General features: G+C 35.9%; 1 protein-coding gene across 3 annotated transcripts; it reads left to right on the top strand.

The window, feature by feature from the left end:
* The first annotated feature begins 101 nt into the window (after positions 1-101).
* On the top strand, positions 102-20378 carry LOC146482558 (solute carrier family 38 member 10-like). Of its 3 annotated transcripts, none has more exons than XR_014864093.1 (16): positions 102-300; positions 2365-2482; positions 3188-3233; positions 3626-3719; positions 4771-4911; positions 5579-5700; positions 7797-7899; positions 8216-8315; positions 8602-8684; positions 9593-9710; positions 10709-10827; positions 11414-11653; positions 12347-12790; positions 17285-17779; positions 18396-19789; positions 19823-20378. XR_014864093.1 is itself a non-coding variant. In XM_085107014.1 (15 exons), exons 1-15 carry the CDS (start codon positions 217-219, stop codon positions 18408-18410), a joined length of 2322 nt encoding a protein of 773 aa, XP_084963140.1. In that variant the 5' UTR covers positions 102-216; the 3' UTR covers positions 18411-20378. The 3 variants fall into 3 exon arrangements, 1 of the variants encoding a protein (XP_084963140.1); XR_014864092.1 differs by having other exon boundaries at positions 18396-19909; positions 19943-20378; XM_085107014.1 differs by having other exon boundaries at positions 18396-20378.
* The last annotated feature ends 417 nt before the right edge of the window (positions 20379-20795 follow it).

The following is a 20795-nucleotide window of genomic DNA, read 5'->3' as shown; positions in this document are numbered from 1 at the left end:
GGGCAAAGCACTTTGGGAAATCACCTTTCTAGCCTCGGTTTCGTCATGACAATTCTTACTTTGTGTACTCTGGAGAAATCAAACACCAAGTAACCAAGCCGCATTTGCATGCGTGGTTGGGTTGAACTCGACGTCAACGAAAATGAACCTGTAGAACTTTTTAACGTCTTCTCCCCCATTTTTGTTTAGTTTTTGCGCTAATCTATACTCTTCAAGATGAGTACAAGACCTGTCGTATTCAATCTCATTAACTGCATCATTGGTGTCAGTGTTTTGGCGATGCCGTTCTGCTTTCAAGAGGTAAGCTAAATTGTTCCCTCTGGATTCGACGTTATAACCGTTGGGGTTTTATTTCGTTGTTGTCTAATTTGTTAAAGATCATTTATCTTGACTTACAGATGGGTTTTCTTCTAAACGAACTTTAAATGTGAGGTGGTTGTAATACAGTTCAACCAATATTTTTAATTAGCGATGAAGAAAAATTGAAAACACAAACATGCGAAATAACTTAAGACTTCATAACAAAAAGTTCAAGCGTACTTGATCTGGGATGCTTTGAACTGTAATATCCTCGTGACCAATATTATTGAGACTAAGCTTAGGCTAGATTTCACAATACCCAGCCGTCCCACTTATTTACAATTTTATTGAATAAGAATAGGATGTATTGGTTAATGCCTCGTTATTTAAAGCGCGCCAGAGATTGCCCGCTGAGTGAAGAGCACATCATGTCGAATTTGTTGATTAATGCGATAATGTTTTGATCTCACACGTGTGCAACTACATGTAGGTGAATATTAGAATAATGTTTGTTTTACATTTTGGTAGACCACTGCAATAACATGATTTATGTTGCAACTGTTTTAATTAAGTCTAATGTTTAAAATTCATTTCTCTAAAGCTTTTATAAAATTAATGGTCCAATTGTTCATCCTTGGAACTTCAGAAGAAGCTTAAGGACGGTGCCCACTAATATCGAAGTATTTTTGTGCGGTTTATGACTATGCGGGAAAAGCAGATCTTCGGAAGGCCTATTGGAATCCAAAACGAAAATTGAGGGTAGCCAGGCATTTTTCAGAGATAATTAAGCAATAATATCTCTAAAATGCGCCAAAATATGAAGCAATGTATGGGATTTTTTCCTAAATTGAAGCTTAATTGTCTCTGAAAAATGCATGGTTACCCCCAATTTTCTTTCGAGATACCAAAAGCGTTTGCTAAGTTCTGCTTTCTCCGCATAGTTGTAAACCGCACAAAAAAATATTCCTGTATTAGCAGGCACCACCCATAGGAAACCCGAGTATCTTGAGATGCGCAGAACGTATGCACAGTAACAATAGTAGGCACGGTCCTTAAATGATGAACAATGGTTGACCTTCATTCATCTGTAACTTTATATCAATACATCTTTTATTGTCTTAAAAGTAAATATATAGTTGTCCTGCTGTAATTCAGACTGAGCAGAGGGGGTCTGAAAATTGGTATTGAAAATTTATATGCTTTGGTCTAAAATGGTGTCAGGGTTTGGAAGAGTACACTCCTGCCAAATGTAAAATTTAGGGCAGTATATCCCTCCCAGAATTCAGATGTTTTCACAGCTGTTGTCACTTGGTTTTGTTAGTCCTTTTCAGGTGACAAAATACTTAAATATATAAATGAAATGTAATGTATTTTGTTATAGTTGCCTAGGTTTCTTGTGAATCTTCAATAAGCATTTTTTTACAATGCTTTTAAAAGCCTAGCAATATATAACATTTTCAATTTAATTTTATATTATTTTAATGATGAAACAAGCCTGTGCACTGTAACACAAGTTAAAATGATATCTTCGGTACTGGTTATGATTTTAGAAGTACAATTACACTTTTCATCCATCTATTGTATATTTTTACTGAATAATTAAATTACAAGCTGAGTTCTTGAAATAGCTTTTCAACTGATAATTTCTTTTTACGTTAGACCTGATTTGATGTGTATTGTGTATTTTTATCTGTTTATGTTAATTCTTGACATTCTTTCAAAATCTGTGAATTTGCTATGAAGTGAAATCTTTCTTTTAGCATGGACAAATACCAGCACCTCCAAAGGGGGGGGGGGGGGGGGGCAGGGGCGGGTGGACAGGTTTTTCTTTGTGTTGTAGGTTATTGTTTTCCTTTTCTGTATTGTTTTGCCGTTTTTGTTTCCTTTGTTTCACGTCAACTGTGAGTTTTATAGGTTCTTACACCTAGGTAAAGCCAATCTTGCTTTTACTAATAGTTCATGCTATATTTTTGGCTCAATGTCCTAAAAGTACTGTCCTAACTCTTAATGGTGGAGATTTTAGATTTTTATACCCTAACCAGTTTCTTTGCTTGTAAACCACAGTGTGGCATCGTCTTGTGTGCAGTGGCAATTTTCAGTAGTTCCTGGCTCACCAAGAAGTCATGTGAACTTCTGCTCAAAGCTGGACAGGTTGCTCGAAGGCGGAACTATGAAGGTCTTGGTGAGAATGCAGAGTTTTTGTGGTAGTTTTTAGTTGGTAAATAAAACAAGGCTTCTAAAAGATCTGTAGAAACAGCAGGCAGGAAATATTTTTCAATAAGGTGAACTACATGTTGTGCGTGAAACTTCATCCATGTTCAGTGCAAGTCACAGAACTTGGTAGCAGTTGTGATATTGATGCAGGAAGGATACAAATATATTGTTAAGAATATACTTTAGCTAGTTACAAAGTGACAATAAATATAGAGCATTTTTAACTAATAATAATTACAATGTGACAAAAGAAGTAAAAAAAAAATATAGCTAATTACAAGGTGGCAATAATAAAGAAACAGAACAGAAAATAATTATATACTGCGTTGACAAACAAAACTAAATAGCTAGTGAAAGATTGATGCGAAAAATTTGCCAATTGAGTAAAGTTTTTTCCCAATGAATGTGCTCCGCCTGCTTGATTTTGAGCTGGAATATTTGTGGAGTCAGTGTCCAAGATGGAAAAAAACAGTATTCAGAACATAAATCTCAGCAGTTTTCCGAGCTTAAGTTACTGTTTTAAGACAATTTTTTTTAAAAAATTGGGGTGAGATGGGAATATTGCAACACTGTAACTCAACTTGTTGGAGGTTGCAGGAGTTGGAAGGTGACACCAAAATATTAATGTAACTGACACAGTATTAAGGTGCATTTATCATCATTTATTTTGTAGCATTGTCTACTTACGGAGCACCAGGGAAGCTAGCTGTTGAAATAAGGTACACTGAGTTAAATTTTATCATGTTATTATCTTTTGCTTTATCTTTTGCTTTGTGCAGTGTTTCTTTTTGTCAAACAAAAGTAGAGCCCTTATTTATGGCAAAACATTGAAGAAGGCATTTCTTGGAGTTGTGGCACAATGCTACGGATGATAATATTACCAACAAACTACAGTAAGAGCATTTTCCCATGGTTGCATCCCTGCAATAATTATTTGAAACAGATACATGATCTGATATGCATGATGTAAACGACAAAAAATGATCAGAAAAATGTTGCCTATTTAAAATAATGTCTTCTGCCAAGACCAAGATACTGGTTGTGGTATTTCTAGCATAATTTGTATTGTACTGTTATGTAACTACTGTATTCATTTTCTTTCCTTTCACAGTATCATTGGGCTTTTAATTGGAACTCTAATAGCATTCAATGTTATTATTGGAGATTTGGTTCCTTCAATATTTCACAATTTAAGTGGTGTTGAGGTAAGAATATGGAACATTTTGATTTATCACACTTCCAATATTAATAATGTATTAAGCAATATGTCAATACAGTCGAACCTGTGTTAAGCAGTCACCCTCAGGAATGGCTAAGTGACCCTTGATATAGGTTGAAGGCTTAAAACAGGTTGCACAAACATTATAAAAACGCCTGATTTCATTTCACATTTGGTAACTTTATGTGCAGTTTTTGCACAAAAGCACTCGCAAAATAACTTTAGTTAGTAATACTCAGTTAAGAAAATGCAACAATAGAGCGTTTTCATTCATGTGACTACCGGCCATATTGGTTTACTGAAAAAAAAGAAAGTATTTGCATAAAAATAGAGGTTTAGTTTGGGACACCAACATGGCCGCCATTTCTTTGTTTTGGGACACCAACATGGCTGCCGTGACGTCATGTGAAAACACTCTATAAAATGGTATAACAAAGGAGAACATAGTATAAAAGTGGACTAATAAAACATTAAGCCAAGATCCTACAGTCAGTATTGCAGGTCATTAAAAATTCAATTACCTGTCAGGCTATTTGTTACTCTACTTGTGGTTAAATTATTTTGCCAAGTGACCATTTAAAACAGGTCAAGAAAATAGAACCAGCTCGTTGGGACTTAGTAAAGGGTGACCGTGACCACTCAATATAGGTGACCACTTGAAGGGGTGCATGGAAAAAAGCCTTAAGTGAATCTGATTGAGTGCTTAATTCTCATAGTAAATTGCCTTGTTCTTCCTTGTATGAGCAAAGGAGAATTTGACATAAGATCAGATGTCACTTAGGGCTTTTTTCCACTCACCCCTTCACTTGATAGAGGTCAAAGTTACAGTAATTATGGAAAGTTGTTTTCCAAACTCTGACAACTGACCGCTTAATAAGGAACCACTTAATACAGGTTTGACTCATTAGCGTGCATTTCTGGACATATCTCCTTTTGGACCAGTCAGTAGTGTTTGTGCAATAATAGCTGCAACGAAAATCTGCTTACTTTTTGTTACTGTAGTTCATTTGCAATGATTGTTAATTTTTTTTTGGCAGGTGTCTTGGACTGTTAGAGCAGTTCTCATGACAATCCTAGCATTTGGTGTTGGTCTACCATTATCAATGATGAGAAACCTTCACAGTTTAGCTTCCTTTAGTGCTCTCTCTCTGCTCTTTTACACAGGATTTGTCGTGCAGGTAGGTCCAGCTGATGTTATGTCATTCAAGCACTTCCACCTTCTTCTTGTGGCTTAGTTCCAAAATGAGAGGTGGAGAAATTGAATTAGAAAATCAGTATAATTTAAATTTATGATATCTTTTGTTATGTATGGGATCTGGCACCAGTTGTTCAAAGAGCAGATAACTTTACTCAGCGGATAAGTTGCTACAGTGTGTACAGCAGATAAAAATTACTCCAACCAAAGCTTTTGGCAAGTTTTTCACACAATCCCATACTTAAATTAGACAGACGCTTCCACTTTATACACAAATTATAGGGCTTTAGAGAAATTCTTGCACATATTTATCTCCCCATAGCGACCTATCCAGTGGATAAAATTATCCGCTCTTTGAACAACTGGGGCCAGGTGTGTAAACTTTTTTTTAACCCCATGGGGTTTTGTTTACAAACCTCCACATTTTCTAATCCCTGTTCCTTGCTATAATGTTGGTAATTAGTATGTGGAAATACAGAAACCTGAAACTAATTTTATAATCACTGATAATCACTCATGAACTGCAGGATGCAGTCCTTTACTTACATCAAAACATCTGCATACTTTGACGTAATTGTACATCTTTGTAAACTTTGCAGTGTTTTACTTCCTAAACTAATCATCACTTCTTGGCTATCTTTACACACCAGATATTTTTGAGTGCATTACCAGGAATCATGGAGGGATCTTGGATTTACAATCTCAATTATTGGCGGCCTCAGAATCTTCTAAACTACCTTCCTATCTTTGCCTTAGCCTTTGCCTGTCAGACGTAAGTACTATTAATAATAATTATTAGTTTGATTTACCAACAGAACGGGAACGTCCATTGAGGATGCGAGAGTGCGCAGAATAGTCTGGATGCAAGTCTATTTCGACAATATATGGGCATTCTTGATGCGTTCGCCGTTGTCAACTGCCGTTCCCGTTCTGTTCCTAAATCAGCCTATTATAACACAAAGGAGGGTTAGGGTTGTGTTAAGGCTTCATAAAATAAATTATAGGGTTCACACAGCCACGCAAAAGTCATGGAATTTGAAATTTGCACCTCAGGCTTGGAAAAGTCATCTGATGGCAATTAGAATAATTAGAAGGTCGTGGAATTTCAGATTTTTTCTCCAGATTGTTTTTAGCAGATGGTTGAAAAGTAAAGACATTTAGGAAACTTTGTGTCAAGCATCAAAATGTTCAGCCAGTGGGGATCATAACATATGAACTTGACCTGGCCATACTTGTAACAAATATACTCAGTCAAATAACAGTTGACATTAGTGCTTCTGTTGGTCCATTTAATCTCAGTTTTTGCATTTAACCAGGGCTGCAAACAACTAACGGGTAGGCGCCGGTCACATTGTCCGGTCAAACATGTTTTTGCTCGGACACTACCCGTTTTTGGCCTGTCAAATTTTAACAGTCGTAACTTTTGCGATGGTGAACCCGGATTGCACAGTAATCCTTTTATAACTAAAAAACAACTGAATCCAAGTCGGTTTGGCAATAAAAATTAAAAGTTAATAGTTTTACTACTCTTTACTGCAGAAGCAGCCTCGCATTCAGTACGTGGAACGGTTACGCAAGATACTACCGCAATTGTCCGTTCTTCTTTACATCTGGCAAAATCACTTATAATTAAATATTACACTTTGACAATCACCACTTCATTTCTACAACTGAACTTTAATTGAAATGTGCAGAATATATGAAAACTGAAGGGTTCAATCGATCTCTTAATTAATTTGAAAAAAGAAGCTAACTTAAATGTAAACATAAACAAGAAACACTTAACTTTAATTCATATCGTCTTAGGGTTTCGAAATTCGGCAGCACCATACGTAAAATTGTATTAAATGCCTTTCTTCTGTTAAGAATCCCTATAAGACAACACTATTCTTCCACTTTTTGTGTTATACGCTCCATTTTTGAGTTGCATCGAGTGATGAAATCACCAGAAAGCTTTTAGTTAGTAACCAAGCATGTTTTGCAGGGTGTGCCGGAAGTAACGTATGGTTTGTTCGCTTTTCACACTTTGCAACAAATGCTACGTGGAGTATTCTTGGTGCAGCGAGATTATTCTTCGTGAGGTTGCTTTCCGATCATTCAGTCAATCAAACAATCAATCACTTTATTTAAGAGTCAATCATGGTTTCTAGCCAAAGGTAAAACCCACTACTAATTGGGAACACTTAAAGTAAATAAAATAACGGAAGACACCATGATTTGCGGTCGCGACAGTGCTTGATGACATCGTGGAAAATTGCCACTTCCGGGAATTTCTCGACCACTAATTTGTCTAGTTTTATATTCGTTTTTTCTTTCTTTCTTTCGGAAACATGAACATTGTCCCTCGTGATTATCAAATAGTTAAAAATTAAAATCTCTCTGAACAAGTCGGTAAAGGACCGGACAAGATGTCCGGCAATCCAAGGATTTGTCCGGTCAATACCCAATTTTGACCGGACATTGTCCGTTGACCGGCCGTTATTTGCAGCCCTGTTAACCCAACCTACATGTAATGTAAAGTGAATGAATTTGAGTGGGTGAGTACATATGTTGTAGGTTAAAAATGAATCCAGGTGAAAACCCAGGTTGATTTACATTTTCCTTTGTTAAGGTTGGGTAATTTACATCTGAAACAAAGGAAAATACAAATCAACCTAGGTTGAAATCATTTTAACCTACAACACGTATACCAGAGGCATGACTGCCTTTTGTGTGTGATGTTACCATGATCCAACTATTGCAGCATCTTAGTATGGGGTGTGCTTTGTTTGTGACTTACCTGAACACCAGGATCCAAACCTTCAATGCACTCTTTTCACTTGTGTTGAAACTAGTCATTAATGTCTGTGTTCTGTTCCTACACTGCAGTCAGCTATTTGCACTGTACGACACCCTGCCCGAACCTTCAGTCAAGAAAATGGAAGGTGTTGTTAACACTGGAATCAACATTGTTGCTTTGGTTTACTTTTTGGTAGGTTACTGATTAGAAATGAATTAGTCAGTTCAATCTATAAAGTATTCAAAGACATGGTCACTATGATTGATCAATTCAAGTTTATTGTATCTCTGTTATGCATGAGCATGCATACCTGTAATAATTTATTGAGTAATGACACATGCAGCCGATATCATGAGTGTGTGTACTCAAATCTCTGGACAACTTGCAAAATGAATTATACAGTACTGATACTGTTAGACTACTGGGAGCTAACCATTCAATAAAATATGGTGCGGTTGTTATTGTTTGTTCCCGTCAATGTATGATTTGGTTTTGCTTTACTTAATAGGTTGGATTTTTTGGTTATGTGTGTTTCTACAATATTGGAGTCAAGGGTGACATGTTAAATAACTACGGAAACACATTTGTTTCACAGACAATTAAATTAGGTGAGGTTGTTGGTTGTTTTGCTTTCTCTTCTACCTTATGCTTTTGTAATGATTCTACCTCACGGCTGTTGCCTAAAAGGACCCTGGTACATGTAGCCTGGGGTACCCAAGAAATAAATTAGTTAGTTTTTGATAGTTAAGCTAGGTTTGTTTGTTTTAGTTTTTAAATCTCTCCTGCCCAAAAACATGACTCAAGAAATAATTAATATGTAATCAATGCGCCAATAAATTGCACATGAGAGCTACACTAACAGTAATTTGACAAAATAATATTTTTATTTTACAGGATTTGTAATGTCAGTTATTGTCAGCTTTCCTCTTATGGTTTATCCACTACGAGCAAGTTTGCATTCTCTCATATTTCAGCAGGTTAGTTCTATTAAACTTTTTGTAATATGATGTTCCATGAAGTACCTTTCTTTTATAGTTGAACTGTAACAAATAGTGCAAAGCATCTTCTTCAATGTTTGAGGAAGGTGATTATAAATCAGTAGCATGAAAATGGCAGCTTCACAATCATAGTCAAATGTATTTGCAGGAATTACAGTAGAAATAATTATATTAGATTCTTTTGGGTATATTGATGAACGTTTTTTATTTTGTACCTGGATCATCTAGTCCTAGAAATTTAAAAAAAATGACATGGCACCACTTCACTGTCAAGATGCTCACCAAATTGGTGACATTTGCAACAATTTCATTTGCCATTTTTAATAATTAGTAATTATTACTCAGTGTGTTGTTGAGACCACAGCAGTCGCAGCTTGGAGTATGCAAGCAACATTATTGTAAATGCTCCTTCTTTCTGAAGTGAAATAATTAAACACCTATAATAATGAAACGCCTATTATAGTACAGAAAACAGGTCTCACCAATTAGTTGCAACTCATTAATTTTTTGACTTTTTTTCTTTCTTTTTTTTTTTTTGGGTGTTACTCGTGATTTCCCTACTTCTCCTAAATTCTATTTGTTATGTCTGTGATGTTATAACTGTCAGTAATAATATTAATTTTATCTTTAACAGTTGTTAAGTCTGGCCTGCCTAGATCAGCTCTCACTACTTGTGGGCCAGTCTCTCTTTTTTTGATAAATTTTTGAATTTTCGAATAAACTTGAATTATACTTTATAATGTGTACAGTCATAATCATTATTATTGTTACGTTTTATGTTATACAGTCATGTACAGTTGTTGTTATTGTTGTCGAAGTACCCTGACCTCAGTAGCTGCAGTACAAACATGCTTAATATTTCTCCATGTGTCACATTATTTCAACAGTCAAGCAACTCAGAAAATCTACCTGGAGGAGCAGGGTTCATTCCACATGAAAGGTTCACATACTTGACCCTGACCATTATCTCTTGCACTCTCATGCTTGGAATTCTATTTCCACAAAGTAAGTAGCAACAACCCTGTTTTAAAGTTGAAGGTTGTAAATTGTCTTCCAATTCCCCACTTTAGAAACTACTAGGAGATTGGTATGAGTGAGGGATTATGGAATTGTTTGGGTAGATGGATGGGAATTGTGCAGATGAATAAGGGCATTTTTGAGCAGTCAGTTGTAAATTAGGAAATTCTCTTTTAAGTGAAAATTATTTTACTCTGAGAAAATGCCAAAAAATGCATTTTTGCATTGACATGATATTCAGCTGTCTACCCAAACAACCCCCACAATCCTTTACTTGTAGCAGTCTTTTTACAGTTTTTAGAGTGGGGAATAAATGCATTTCTCCTTTCATTTGCAAGGCTAAGATAGCATCAAGAGTGCTTCTTTAGCCAATGATTTTGTAAAGTACCCGTGAAATTAGCATTTGATTGACCCTATTCCGGAATAGGAATGGATACAATGATGACAAGAAATCCCTCATAAGAGGTTTTTGGAGTTACTGGAGTATAAGTTCGCTCTTAAAGTATCGTGTGTCAGTGAAAGTTTGCAGAAACGTCTTCCCAAATTTACTTAAAAGAAATCTAACAGCTATTCCTCTTATTCTAACTTATTCCAGAATACAGTCAATCAAATGCAACCTTAGCTATTTGCGATCCCTTAGGTTGGCACAAGGAGTGGGTTTATATCCTGGAGTAGTCCCAAGAACAAATCCCTTGATGGGACTAAGATATTCCTTGGAACTTGTCCCCTCAAATTCTTGATTGTCCCTTCATGTTGTCTTCAAAGGTTACCGTAGGGTCAAATACAGGGCACACCTTTGTACTCAACTCAAGTACACTGTACACAGCTGGCTTTGAGAGATCTATTTATAAATGACTTTAGGCAATTTCTTGTTTAATATTACATTTAATTACTATGAGTGAGTATGCATTGTCACCTAGCAATGTTGAATGTTGCCCATTGGATGGAAACAATGCACAAACCGATAATATTATTTTGTTTTCTAGTTGAATTTGTACTGGCGTTGACTGGAGCAACTATGGGTACCTTGATAGCATTTGTTTTTCCATCCACCATGTTTTTGCATGTCGTATCCGAGAAGACAGTGGCAAGGCTTATTGCAAAGGTAGGTTGTTATAGTAAAGATATATGGCACATTATTGCATTTCTGGGTTGTATATTATGTGCTTTACAAGGTGTTTGTAAAGGCCTATAGCTGCAGCATATTTCTGGTGAGAAAGCAATTTTTTTTTTTTGGGGGGGGGGGGGGGGGACTTAAATTTCCAAAATTGAAGAATCCAATAACATACAGTGTAACAACAACAGTTCTGTAATAACAGTGTGTTTAGCACTGTAAATAACACAGAATTGTTACAAATTAAAACAGGTTTCCTTCAGTGGTGTAAGTCTTGTGTCTTAAGTTTAAGTCTCCCTAATTAGCTCACTACAGCCTATTGTTAGTGGCTTCTGTGAAAGGTTTTCTTTGGATTTCACCACTATCAGGGTGTTTTGTCAACAAAAACTCGTAAACAGGTTTGACTGATAATTATGTTTATTGTCTAGATGGAGCCATTGTTCATATCCTTTGGTCATTAATCACCAATGTGGAATTCCTAAAATTCCTCAATTGATGTTTTTTAAGTCGCCACTTTGCAGGACCACATCCAGCAGGAGCAGCAGGTGTTTCTTAACTGATGTGCACCTTTTTTCAGCTTGTTCTGGTGTTAGGTTTAATTTGTTTTGTCGCTGGTACCTACACTGTCCTGACGGCTGAAAAGAGTGCTGAGCATGGCCATCAAGTTGATATACACCCACCGGGAATTGATCCTATTAAACCCATGGCTGTTCAAGACTCCAATCAGAAGCTAGCAGCTATCCATGACCCCCTTCGGAAAGACAACAGCACAAGTGTTCACGTTAAAGATGGCCCGGTTGATATGGATGTTGCTAAGGTGATATTTTTATGTTGTTTACGACAGAAACCATGCTTTTGCAATTTTGGACATTTCCTTAAGAATTACTTGAACCAATATTTATTGGAACAATACAAACTGTAAGCCCTGTTTGAACAGAATACCCCGAAAACCATACCATGTCTAGTAGCACATCCCTGTTAAGGCTAAAGAAGTGTTTCCCTCCCACTCTCCTACCAGAGTCATATTTTGTGCATTATGTTCTATCAGATAACCAATTTTCTAGAATAAATGTGTTGCAATGTTTTAATGTTTTGAACATCATTGTCAAGCAGAGAGAGGACAATTTTGAAAGAGAAAAACAAAAGAAAGTGACTTGAACTGTAATTGATATTCAGTTTTTCACTTGATTTTCATTTCTCAACTTGATACAGATAATGATGGTCGAAACATTTAAATGTTGTAACAAATTAATTTTTATATTATTTTGTGTGCCACTGTTAAGAGACTTTCTAGAATTTTGGATAGTTGCCATATGCTTATACATGTACTGTAAGTCCTAACATTTACCAAACAGGACATGACTGGTCATTAATTAATATAAACAGTAGTTGTTTGACATCCTGATATGCAGACTTTACTACTGGAAGTGAGTTGCTTTTAACTGAAGTGTACCTGAAACACTGTTAAGAATGATTTCCATTTATGTTTGTAATATTTTTGTTCCTTCAGATTGGTCTGGAAGGAGGCAATGCACTCAAAGTAGATGAAAAAGTTGTTGTAAATGATGCAAGACCTGGTGAAGCAAAGCCTTTTGATGTCAAACCTATAGATGGTGCTGCAAACAATGGGCTCAATCTCAAAGCCGATGAACCAGCAAAACCTGCTGAGGGGGAGGTAAAACGACAAGAGCCGCCAGTCCCACACGCTCCAAAGGATAATCCGGCACAGAACGTGCCTGATCAGCGACATGGGGAGGAGGTACATTTGAATGAAAAGCGACAGCTGATGAGCAGGAGTGAAGATGAGAAAGGAGCAAATTCAGTGAAGGCAGTTGTGGAAGAAACCAAAGGGGATAACGTCGTTGCTGCTAGGAATGTTGCTGATGCCAACCAGGTCAAGGTTTCAGAGGAAGAAATCGAGGAGGAACTGAGGAGACTGGAACACTCAGATAAGGTTATTTAATAATAAAACTCTTAAAAAATAATTGTATCTGATCGTCAGATACAATTACTGTTTAAGAATTTTATCATGAACACTGACTGCCCAAACATTATTGAATAATACTGTAAGTGGTTAAATGTAATTTAGGGAAAGTTAGGCTCAAGCCAATGCGGTCAGCGGTCTGGTTTGTGGCAGTACATGATCTTTGGGGCAGTCCATAGTTCTTGGCAGGGCAGGTTCGTGTTGCGCAATTTATTTACCCTGCAATTTAGCTGATTCATCACGGGTCATTTGCTGTTCAGTGAATTTGCTTGCAAAGTTTGGTAGTTAAGATCCTCTCTTCAGATGCTCTCTAGGTTTAAGAGGTTCCCTTATTAGGATTCTGCATCTTTTTTATGAAAAGCCGCCTTAAGTACATGAGCTAGTACATACAATGTTTGTTGATGGACCTTTTTACGGTTTAAATGTGATGCAAACTTGGTTGGGGGGCAAACACAGCTAAAATGGTGGTAAGCTTATCAGGATTTTGGCTGACTTTGAACTTCTGAAACTCGAATTTGTTAAATTTTGACAGTAATTAGGTCTTTTAAAAGGTGTTTGTCCCATATTTATTTTGTTGTAAATTTTATATAGAGAACATGTTCAAACTATAACAGCTGCAAAAACAACTTTTAGTGCTTTATACAAGCCCTTCTAACATCAAAATTCCACTAAAAATTGCAAGTGACATGAGATAATTTCTTGCGGGAGCTAATATCTATAATAGTAAAATTTTTCATCAGGTGAATGAAGTTGATGTAACTGAGCTACATTGTACATGTGTATAAAAAATAATTTACAAGTTTAAAAGTCCATCAATTTAGAGGGGAGGAGAGTTACAGAAGTTCAAAGTCAGCCAAAATCCCATACATTTACTGCAATTTTTAAGTGTGTTTACCAACCAACCAATAACAAATATTATGGTATCCAAAACCATTGGGTGTGGCAAAAGTTCCCATAAGTGAGGCAGAGTGCAATCTCTGACTGCAAGGCAAAGATGTTTAGAGGGTCTATTAAAGGAGGTTGTGCATTCCGTAAACCACCATATTTTGTTCCTTCGAAACCGCTAACCGCTTTCATTTTCTTCTACAAACCGAAACCGCCCTACAGGAAAGACGATTATCCTCATAACCGATCTTTTAACAGCACGTAGCAAATTCTTTGCGATATGTTAGCTCAATAATGGCATTTCTCCTCACAAAAGACCACAAGATCTTAAGAACAGAACAAATTGTTCACATTCATTCACATTCACATTCGTTTATTTGCCATTAACCAAAAAAATACAACATTGTTTCTATAACTCCATTCAGTAACCAGCGAACAAAAGGTTTTGACGTCTAATGGGCTGTTCACAAACACAAAGATTGCTCGAGATGTTTATAACGAATTGTAAAAGTACAAGTTTTTTAGGGCTGGGTGTGTTGTCTGTCCTTATGTGGTCGTTCTAACATGGATTTACGGACAAAACAAGCTTGTGAAATTTACGTTACGTTACCTTACCGCTCAGTCTTCTGAGCCTCTTAACTCTGTTTGAATAACCGCCACAAAAACACGCAAAAACTGAAAACCGCGAGCTAAATTAATGATTTCCCGCAACCGCACAATAATTTCTTAACCGTAAACAGCCAGATTAAAGTGAATGAAACCGCAAACCGGCACTCAAAATTGGCTTAAACCGCCAAACCGCCACACCATAATAGACCCTCTGTTTAGGTATGTTGGGACCAGCTAAGTTTTCCAACTTACAGTATCTTTTGAACCAAAATTTTATATCCTGAGATAATGAATAGAGGCAGATCAGTTGATTACTAAAGAAGAAATATACAGAGTGATGGCCAAAGCTAACTAATTAAATAGTATTAATTACTCATTAAATTAATATTATTGTTATGGACTTTGATACATTATCTGTCATCTTGCTAATATTCATCATTTTCTTAGAAGGAGTTTAGTACAGTTGGATACTTTTGGAATAGGCTCCTTCCGATATATTAAAATTCAGCTTGATAATGAGGCCAAGAGGACACAAAAAGAGGAAACTGAATAATCATGTTTATTCATTTCTGTGTGTCCTCTGAACCTCGATATCAAGTTGAATTTTAATATTTTGAAAGGAGCCTATTGTTGCACTACAAATTTTATTGTTGTTGTTATTATTATTGTCATTATAATTATCACTATTATTATCACAATTTATCATAAATAATTTTATTTCAGTAAGTTATTTGACACAATAGTTAACAGTTTAAGACTTTTGTCACCATTGTTGTTTTAAAATGAAAATGTTTTGAACTCACCACAGGTAAAGGTCACTAACTATGAAACATTAGGTGCCATAAATCCATATAAAAACCTTATACCATGACTTACAAAATTGTGACAGCTTTTGTTTAATTTCCATACTTTTGTGGTGATTGCATGATCATGTAATCAGAATTCTAGGATTGCTGTTAGGAAATTAACTCATTGCCTCGATCTTGCAATGGTATGGAAATTAATGATTATCAGAAGTGGTCATGCCTGTATAGGTCATGTAAAAGCAATGATCTTAATGTGATATGTGGAACTATACGTCAGACAAAGATAATGTATTATTTCAATAATGACCTTAAAAAAGTTTTATATATTTAATAAATTAAATGTTTGAACAAAGATAGCATAGGTTGAATCTAAAACTTGCTATTGACTAGGATGCACTTATTGAATATATAATTTTAGCTTAGACTAAATTTAACTATTGATAGGCTCTGTACAAAGGGGGCTCATAGGGGAATTTGGTTAATAAAGAACTGTCTCAAGAATGCTCCAAACTTTCCCAATTTTGCATGCACTGCAGGTGTTTTCTGTGCTAAACGTTTAAAGCTGCCAGACAAGTAATTGGCACAGTTAAAGTATAGGCAAGATCTTTTAGATTAAACATTTCTATGAAAAAAAAACCATAATTGCTAGGTTTATAGTATAAAGTCAAGTTCAATCTGAGCAAAATAAATTCAACATTGTTCTGTCTTGCAATATACAACTAGTACTTCATAATTTAACCTTTAATATAAATTGCATGTGCTTTATTTTCAGTCTTAGCATCAGCTACATGATAATATTATTTTATGGACTTATCATTGATTATTACTTCAAGATTTAACCTAAGTTAACTACAGCAATAACAATATAATTATGATCATTGTTATCTGTTTGGATATATTTTATCTTTAATTTAAGAGCACTTAAAAAATCTTTCAGTAAAATTTTGTTCTAAGATTCATTGACATTCCAGTCAATCATGTTATCTTGTATTTATAGTGATGATGATGTAACTGTGAAATAAAGCACTTGAACAATTGAATCGTTGTCATGTACTTTTGAGATAGAAGCACTGAATTTATTTCTTAGTTACATAATTTCTATGCAACATAATATCCTAGCATGATCTTGTTAATTCTTATTAAAGAAAGCTCTGTAATTGGTTTAGCATTTAATGTAATTTCCTTTAACTTAGATCAAAAAGAATATTGATCTCATGTAGTTTATGCTTTGGCCATCAATCTCTGTTTTCTTAGCTCTTTGTCTCATTTTACCTGCCACGTTCTCAGTAAAATTGAAAAAAAGCTCCCCAGTAAACCTGTTGGCCGACTGTCTGTTAATTGTCTTGTCAGTTATCTGTTGGCTAACTGTTGGCAGACACTTCACCAACAGTTGGTTGACTGATTTGTTGGGGGAGTTGTTCTTCAATTTTACCAAGTTCTCATAATTATTTTTATTGGTTTGCAAAGTATGTTTTCTCTGACTTAACATTTAAAAAAAAATTATAAATTATGTTGAAGTTGACAGAATCACCTTATTCTTACCGTTAAAAAATTCTCCATGTACTTTATTTCAAGAAATTGACAGAACCATATTTGTGAGGCGATTTCTTAATGATTTTCAAAGAAACTGGGGGCTTTGAGTCTTAAAATTTTGCCAGAATTAAATCTCAGCAAATCCCATAATTTCACGAATTTAGTTTTTGTAATATCATTACTTTAGCATTCTATTCTACTCTGTATTGTTAACACATCTAACACGCTGAGGACTTTGAAAGATAGCAACCTTAACACAAGCATTGATGCTTATTTTGGACTTTTGATTTCATAGTATCCATTTTAGACTGGTCTACATAAGGGCTTCAAAACAAGTGGTGGTCCAAGCAAGTCAATTGAGATCATTAAACTGTAAATTTATAAAGTATGTATGTGAGTGCCATAAAGTGAGTGAGTGCTTGATGAATTATTTCTCCTGGTCTGTTGGTCTGAAGAAAGGAAATTTAGTTCACTGGGGAAACAGAAAAATCTTTGACTGTCACTCAGATCAACTGAGCTATGGGGCAGCTCGTGGGAATCTAAATGTAATTAGCGTCTGCCTTGAAATTATGTTGAGCTTTTTATTTCCATGGTCCAACTAGTGAAGTACTCTTTTGATCTTTGTGCAAAGGTACCAAGAGATGCTTCTGTGAGGGAAGCAGGCAAACCAAATGAAGCACGTGTGGATTCCGCCTTAAGTGAGGTCAAACAACAAGATACTCAGGAAAAATCCTTGGTGAAACGGGATGTACAGCTATCACATGACCAAGCAAATGTGGAATACAAACTGGTTGAGTCTGATGAGAAAGAGGCAGTAGCAAAGGAAGAGATGAGTGTTTCAAAGACAACTGGAAATCAAACCAATTTACAGGAGAAAGAATTGGATGGTTCAAAAAACAAAGAGCTGTCTGAATCTGTACAGCATACTCATGAAAGAACCTTGTTTGGAAGCAAAAACAGAACCGTTGTAGAGGACAGCCATAAAATGGAAGCCAGTGTTAAAATTAGGGACCTCAAATCGAATGGAAAACTCAAAGGGAGACATGTTAGTTCTCTTTCATCAAAATCCTTTAGAACGTTTCTTTCAAAACAAAATCCACGGAGGTCAAGAAGGAGTAGCCTACAGGTGAGAAGTGTTGAGTCGTGAATGTTTTTTTTTTTCTGTCTGTAGAAGCTCTTAGATTACTATGAAACTATGGATTGGAGAATTCAGTGACTTAAGCAGCACAGACTGCTTTTGGTTTGAGTTTCAGCGAGTAACTTTTCTGCTAGTGCTAATTTTTTTTTCTCAAACGTAAGTTCTTAAAGGCGCTGTTACACTATGCAATTTTTCTGGCAACTTGTCTCACAATTTTGTTGCAACACAAGTTACATGAATTATTGCCTGTTGTAACAAGGCCCTGAAATGAAATGTCACAACTTTTAGTTGCCACAATTAATTGTTATGAGAAGTAGAAGTCGCTTCTACTTCATGCAGTGGTGACTGCAACAAAAATATCGGGAGACTTGTTCATTTCAGGGTATGTTACACAAGGCAATGTTTCATGCAACTTGTGTTGCAACAAGAACAAAATTGAGACAAGTCGCCAGACAACAATTAAATTGCCTAGTACAGCAGTACCTTTGCTGAAGAAGGATGCTAGTGTAAGCTTGATAATGCTTGTCTCTAAATAATCTGTTTATGTGCCCACTAAATTAACCAATTATTGGTGATTTTTTTTTTTTTTTAATTTCATTTTTAGGGTGTAGCCAGATAGCAAAGCCTGCTGTCAACTGGGACAGTTTCAAATAATTCTGTGAAGTAACTACCCTCAACAGTGTATTGCCAAAGGCTCACATCCTCTGCTTTCAAGAGTGGTATTGGACTTTTCAGATTTCCTTCTAAAGGCAGACATTGTTTTAGGTTTTAAATTTTGTACATTAATTAAAATAGTTGCACACAATTATTACCGCGGTAAAAGTGCACAACAGCTCACCTCCACTGACTGTCGGTTGACTGTTGGCTGACATTACCACAATTTGCCCTAGGGCATGTGTAGTAGGTGAAGCTTACGTATGCAGTTAAAGGTTTGGATACAGCATGTACACATGTACAATTAAGACTCAACTTTCTGGGGAACATTTAATGTTGCCCATAAAGTTGAGTCTTAATGGTCAATTTTGACCTAGGAGTTTATTTGCTTCTTCTTGCTAGAAAATAGTTCTAAGCATATTTGGATTTAAGGCTTAAAATTTGTATATTTCTTGTGGCAAGAGAAAAACATAAAATATTCGCATGCCAATTAGATCACTCCATAATTCCATCAAGTTGTATCACTCACACTTTGCATGGGATGTTTTTTCAATCAAGTGTACACAAGTATTCCTAATCCTACTATGAACAGGGACGAGGGAGCCTATCAGCTTTCTCCCATATGGACACAAGTGATCTCCACCCCCAATCCAAGGGGGGAGCGGGCGTCTAATGAGTGACTGCGCATTTATCGCAATAATCAACACCTTCAAAAGCCTATTTAAGGCTTCTGACACTTTTCATGCTTTTCAAGTTTTGATAAAGATGGCTGACAGTCATCGAAACTGTCAGCATAAATAAGACTTTAATATAAGACTGGCTATGTTGTAAGAACATTTAAATCGACCTAAATATATTACTTTTTACTCACCTGCTCCACATGTTTAAACCATAAATGCTACCTTGAGTAGGTCAAAATATTTGTTGTGAACAGATTACAATAATTTTTCACAACAAGTTCCACTTGTGGTAGCTGTGTGTGGTTTAGCAACACACAGTCTACAAATTGCTCAGACATACAGTTGGATCAATTTGGCATAGGTCGAATTATTTATTTTCATTCATGGGTTTGATCACAAGAGGAAGCCTTCCATGTGATGATGTGTTAAAAACACACTGGAGGGTATTGAATTGTTGTTGTTAATAGGTATATTTTAACTAAGAGTGCAAACCAGTGCTGTGTATGACTGCAGGCAGTCTTGTTAGCAAATGGCAGAAGGGAGCATTTGAATGCCAGAGATGATCTTTAGGGTTTTAGGTACACTACAACACTTTGTACACACAAATTGACCGGAGGAGCTGAAGGAGTGAGTCTTGTTCCTAGCATTTTATTCCCACAAGGTGGTTTCTTTTTACACAACAAACAGCAATTGCCAGTCTTGTTGGCTCACCACTGGATTATCTTGGAATAAATATGTTCCTCATTTAAATGCCCCCTTTCCAATTCACGTCCCTTCTTCAATGGTTAGAAAGGAAGTTAATATACTTGCCCCAAAGGTGTATGGGGAAAGAAAGTTTATTCATTGCAGTCATTTATTTAAAAATTAAATTTCAAAAGAATGTAACACTTTATGCCAGCCTGATTTACCTTGGAAGTAACAGATTTTTGTTCATGATGCCTTGCTTAAGCAGCTCAGATTATAGTAACTGTTAATATCCTGTGTTTGGTTGTTCCAAGGCAAGCTCAAAATTAGTATCAGGTTTTGAGATCAACAACTTGTGAGGGTTCTTGTAATCATTTTGTCCTATATTTTAGAATTTTTAAATTCTAAAATTTTAAAATAATTATTATCGTTTGCTGTTGGCTGTTGTTCAATTTCAGGTAGAATAAACCCTTCATAAAAATTATTTATTTTATTTTTGTAATAACTGTGCCTTTCAGTGACTTACAGTAATCTTATGTAGTTTAAGTCAATAAACTGAAGATTTTTCAGTCAAGTTGTGATAAATGAAGGGGTGTCTGGGAGATGACCATACTCCAGATCCAAACCCTTACCCTTGTTTATACCATTTTTAACAGCAAAGCTAACCCATTCAAGTACAGAAAAGGATACCCCTTTCACGTTCTTACATTCAAAATGCTACATCCCTTTTTGGTTAGTCTATTCAAGGGGGGAGGGGGCTTACCATCTATAATACAGGGAGGTGACACCTCCAAAGGGTACTTTTTTTCAGGCAGGGAAAAGGGGGAGGACATGAGATGTCCTGTACACTGGGGGTGCATGAAGGTCCTTTAAGAAACCCAAAGTGTTGCAAAATTAGGATTTTCTCAACAGGGTCTCGGTCCCAAAATCTCATTTCTGAACTTTGTAACTATATTTAGGGATGTGGTTAAAATGACTATACTCAA

The sequence above is a fragment of the Pavona decussata genome, unplaced genomic scaffold (assembly GCF_977016875.1).
Source record: "Pavona decussata unplaced genomic scaffold, jaPavDecu1.1 SCAFFOLD_45, whole genome shotgun sequence".
Taxonomy (NCBI): Eukaryota; Metazoa; Cnidaria; class Anthozoa; order Scleractinia; family Agariciidae; genus Pavona; species Pavona decussata.
The sequence above is the reverse complement of the archived record's forward strand: the minus strand, read 5'-3'. Positions and strand labels throughout refer to the sequence as shown.

Bases quoted from the DNA above. Each gene is read 5' to 3' on its own strand.
- LOC146482558 (XM_085107014.1), top strand. From the start codon at position 217: ATGAGTACAAGACCTGTCGTATTCAATCTCATTAACTGCATCATTGGT. The intron at 301-2,364 runs GTAAGCTAAATT...TGTAAACCACAG, and splicing joins TGCCGTTCTGCTTTCAAGAG to TGTGGCATCGTCTTGTGTGC. The intron at 4,912-5,578 runs GTAGGTCCAGCT...TTTACACACCAG, and splicing joins ACACAGGATTTGTCGTGCAG to ATATTTTTGAGTGCATTACC.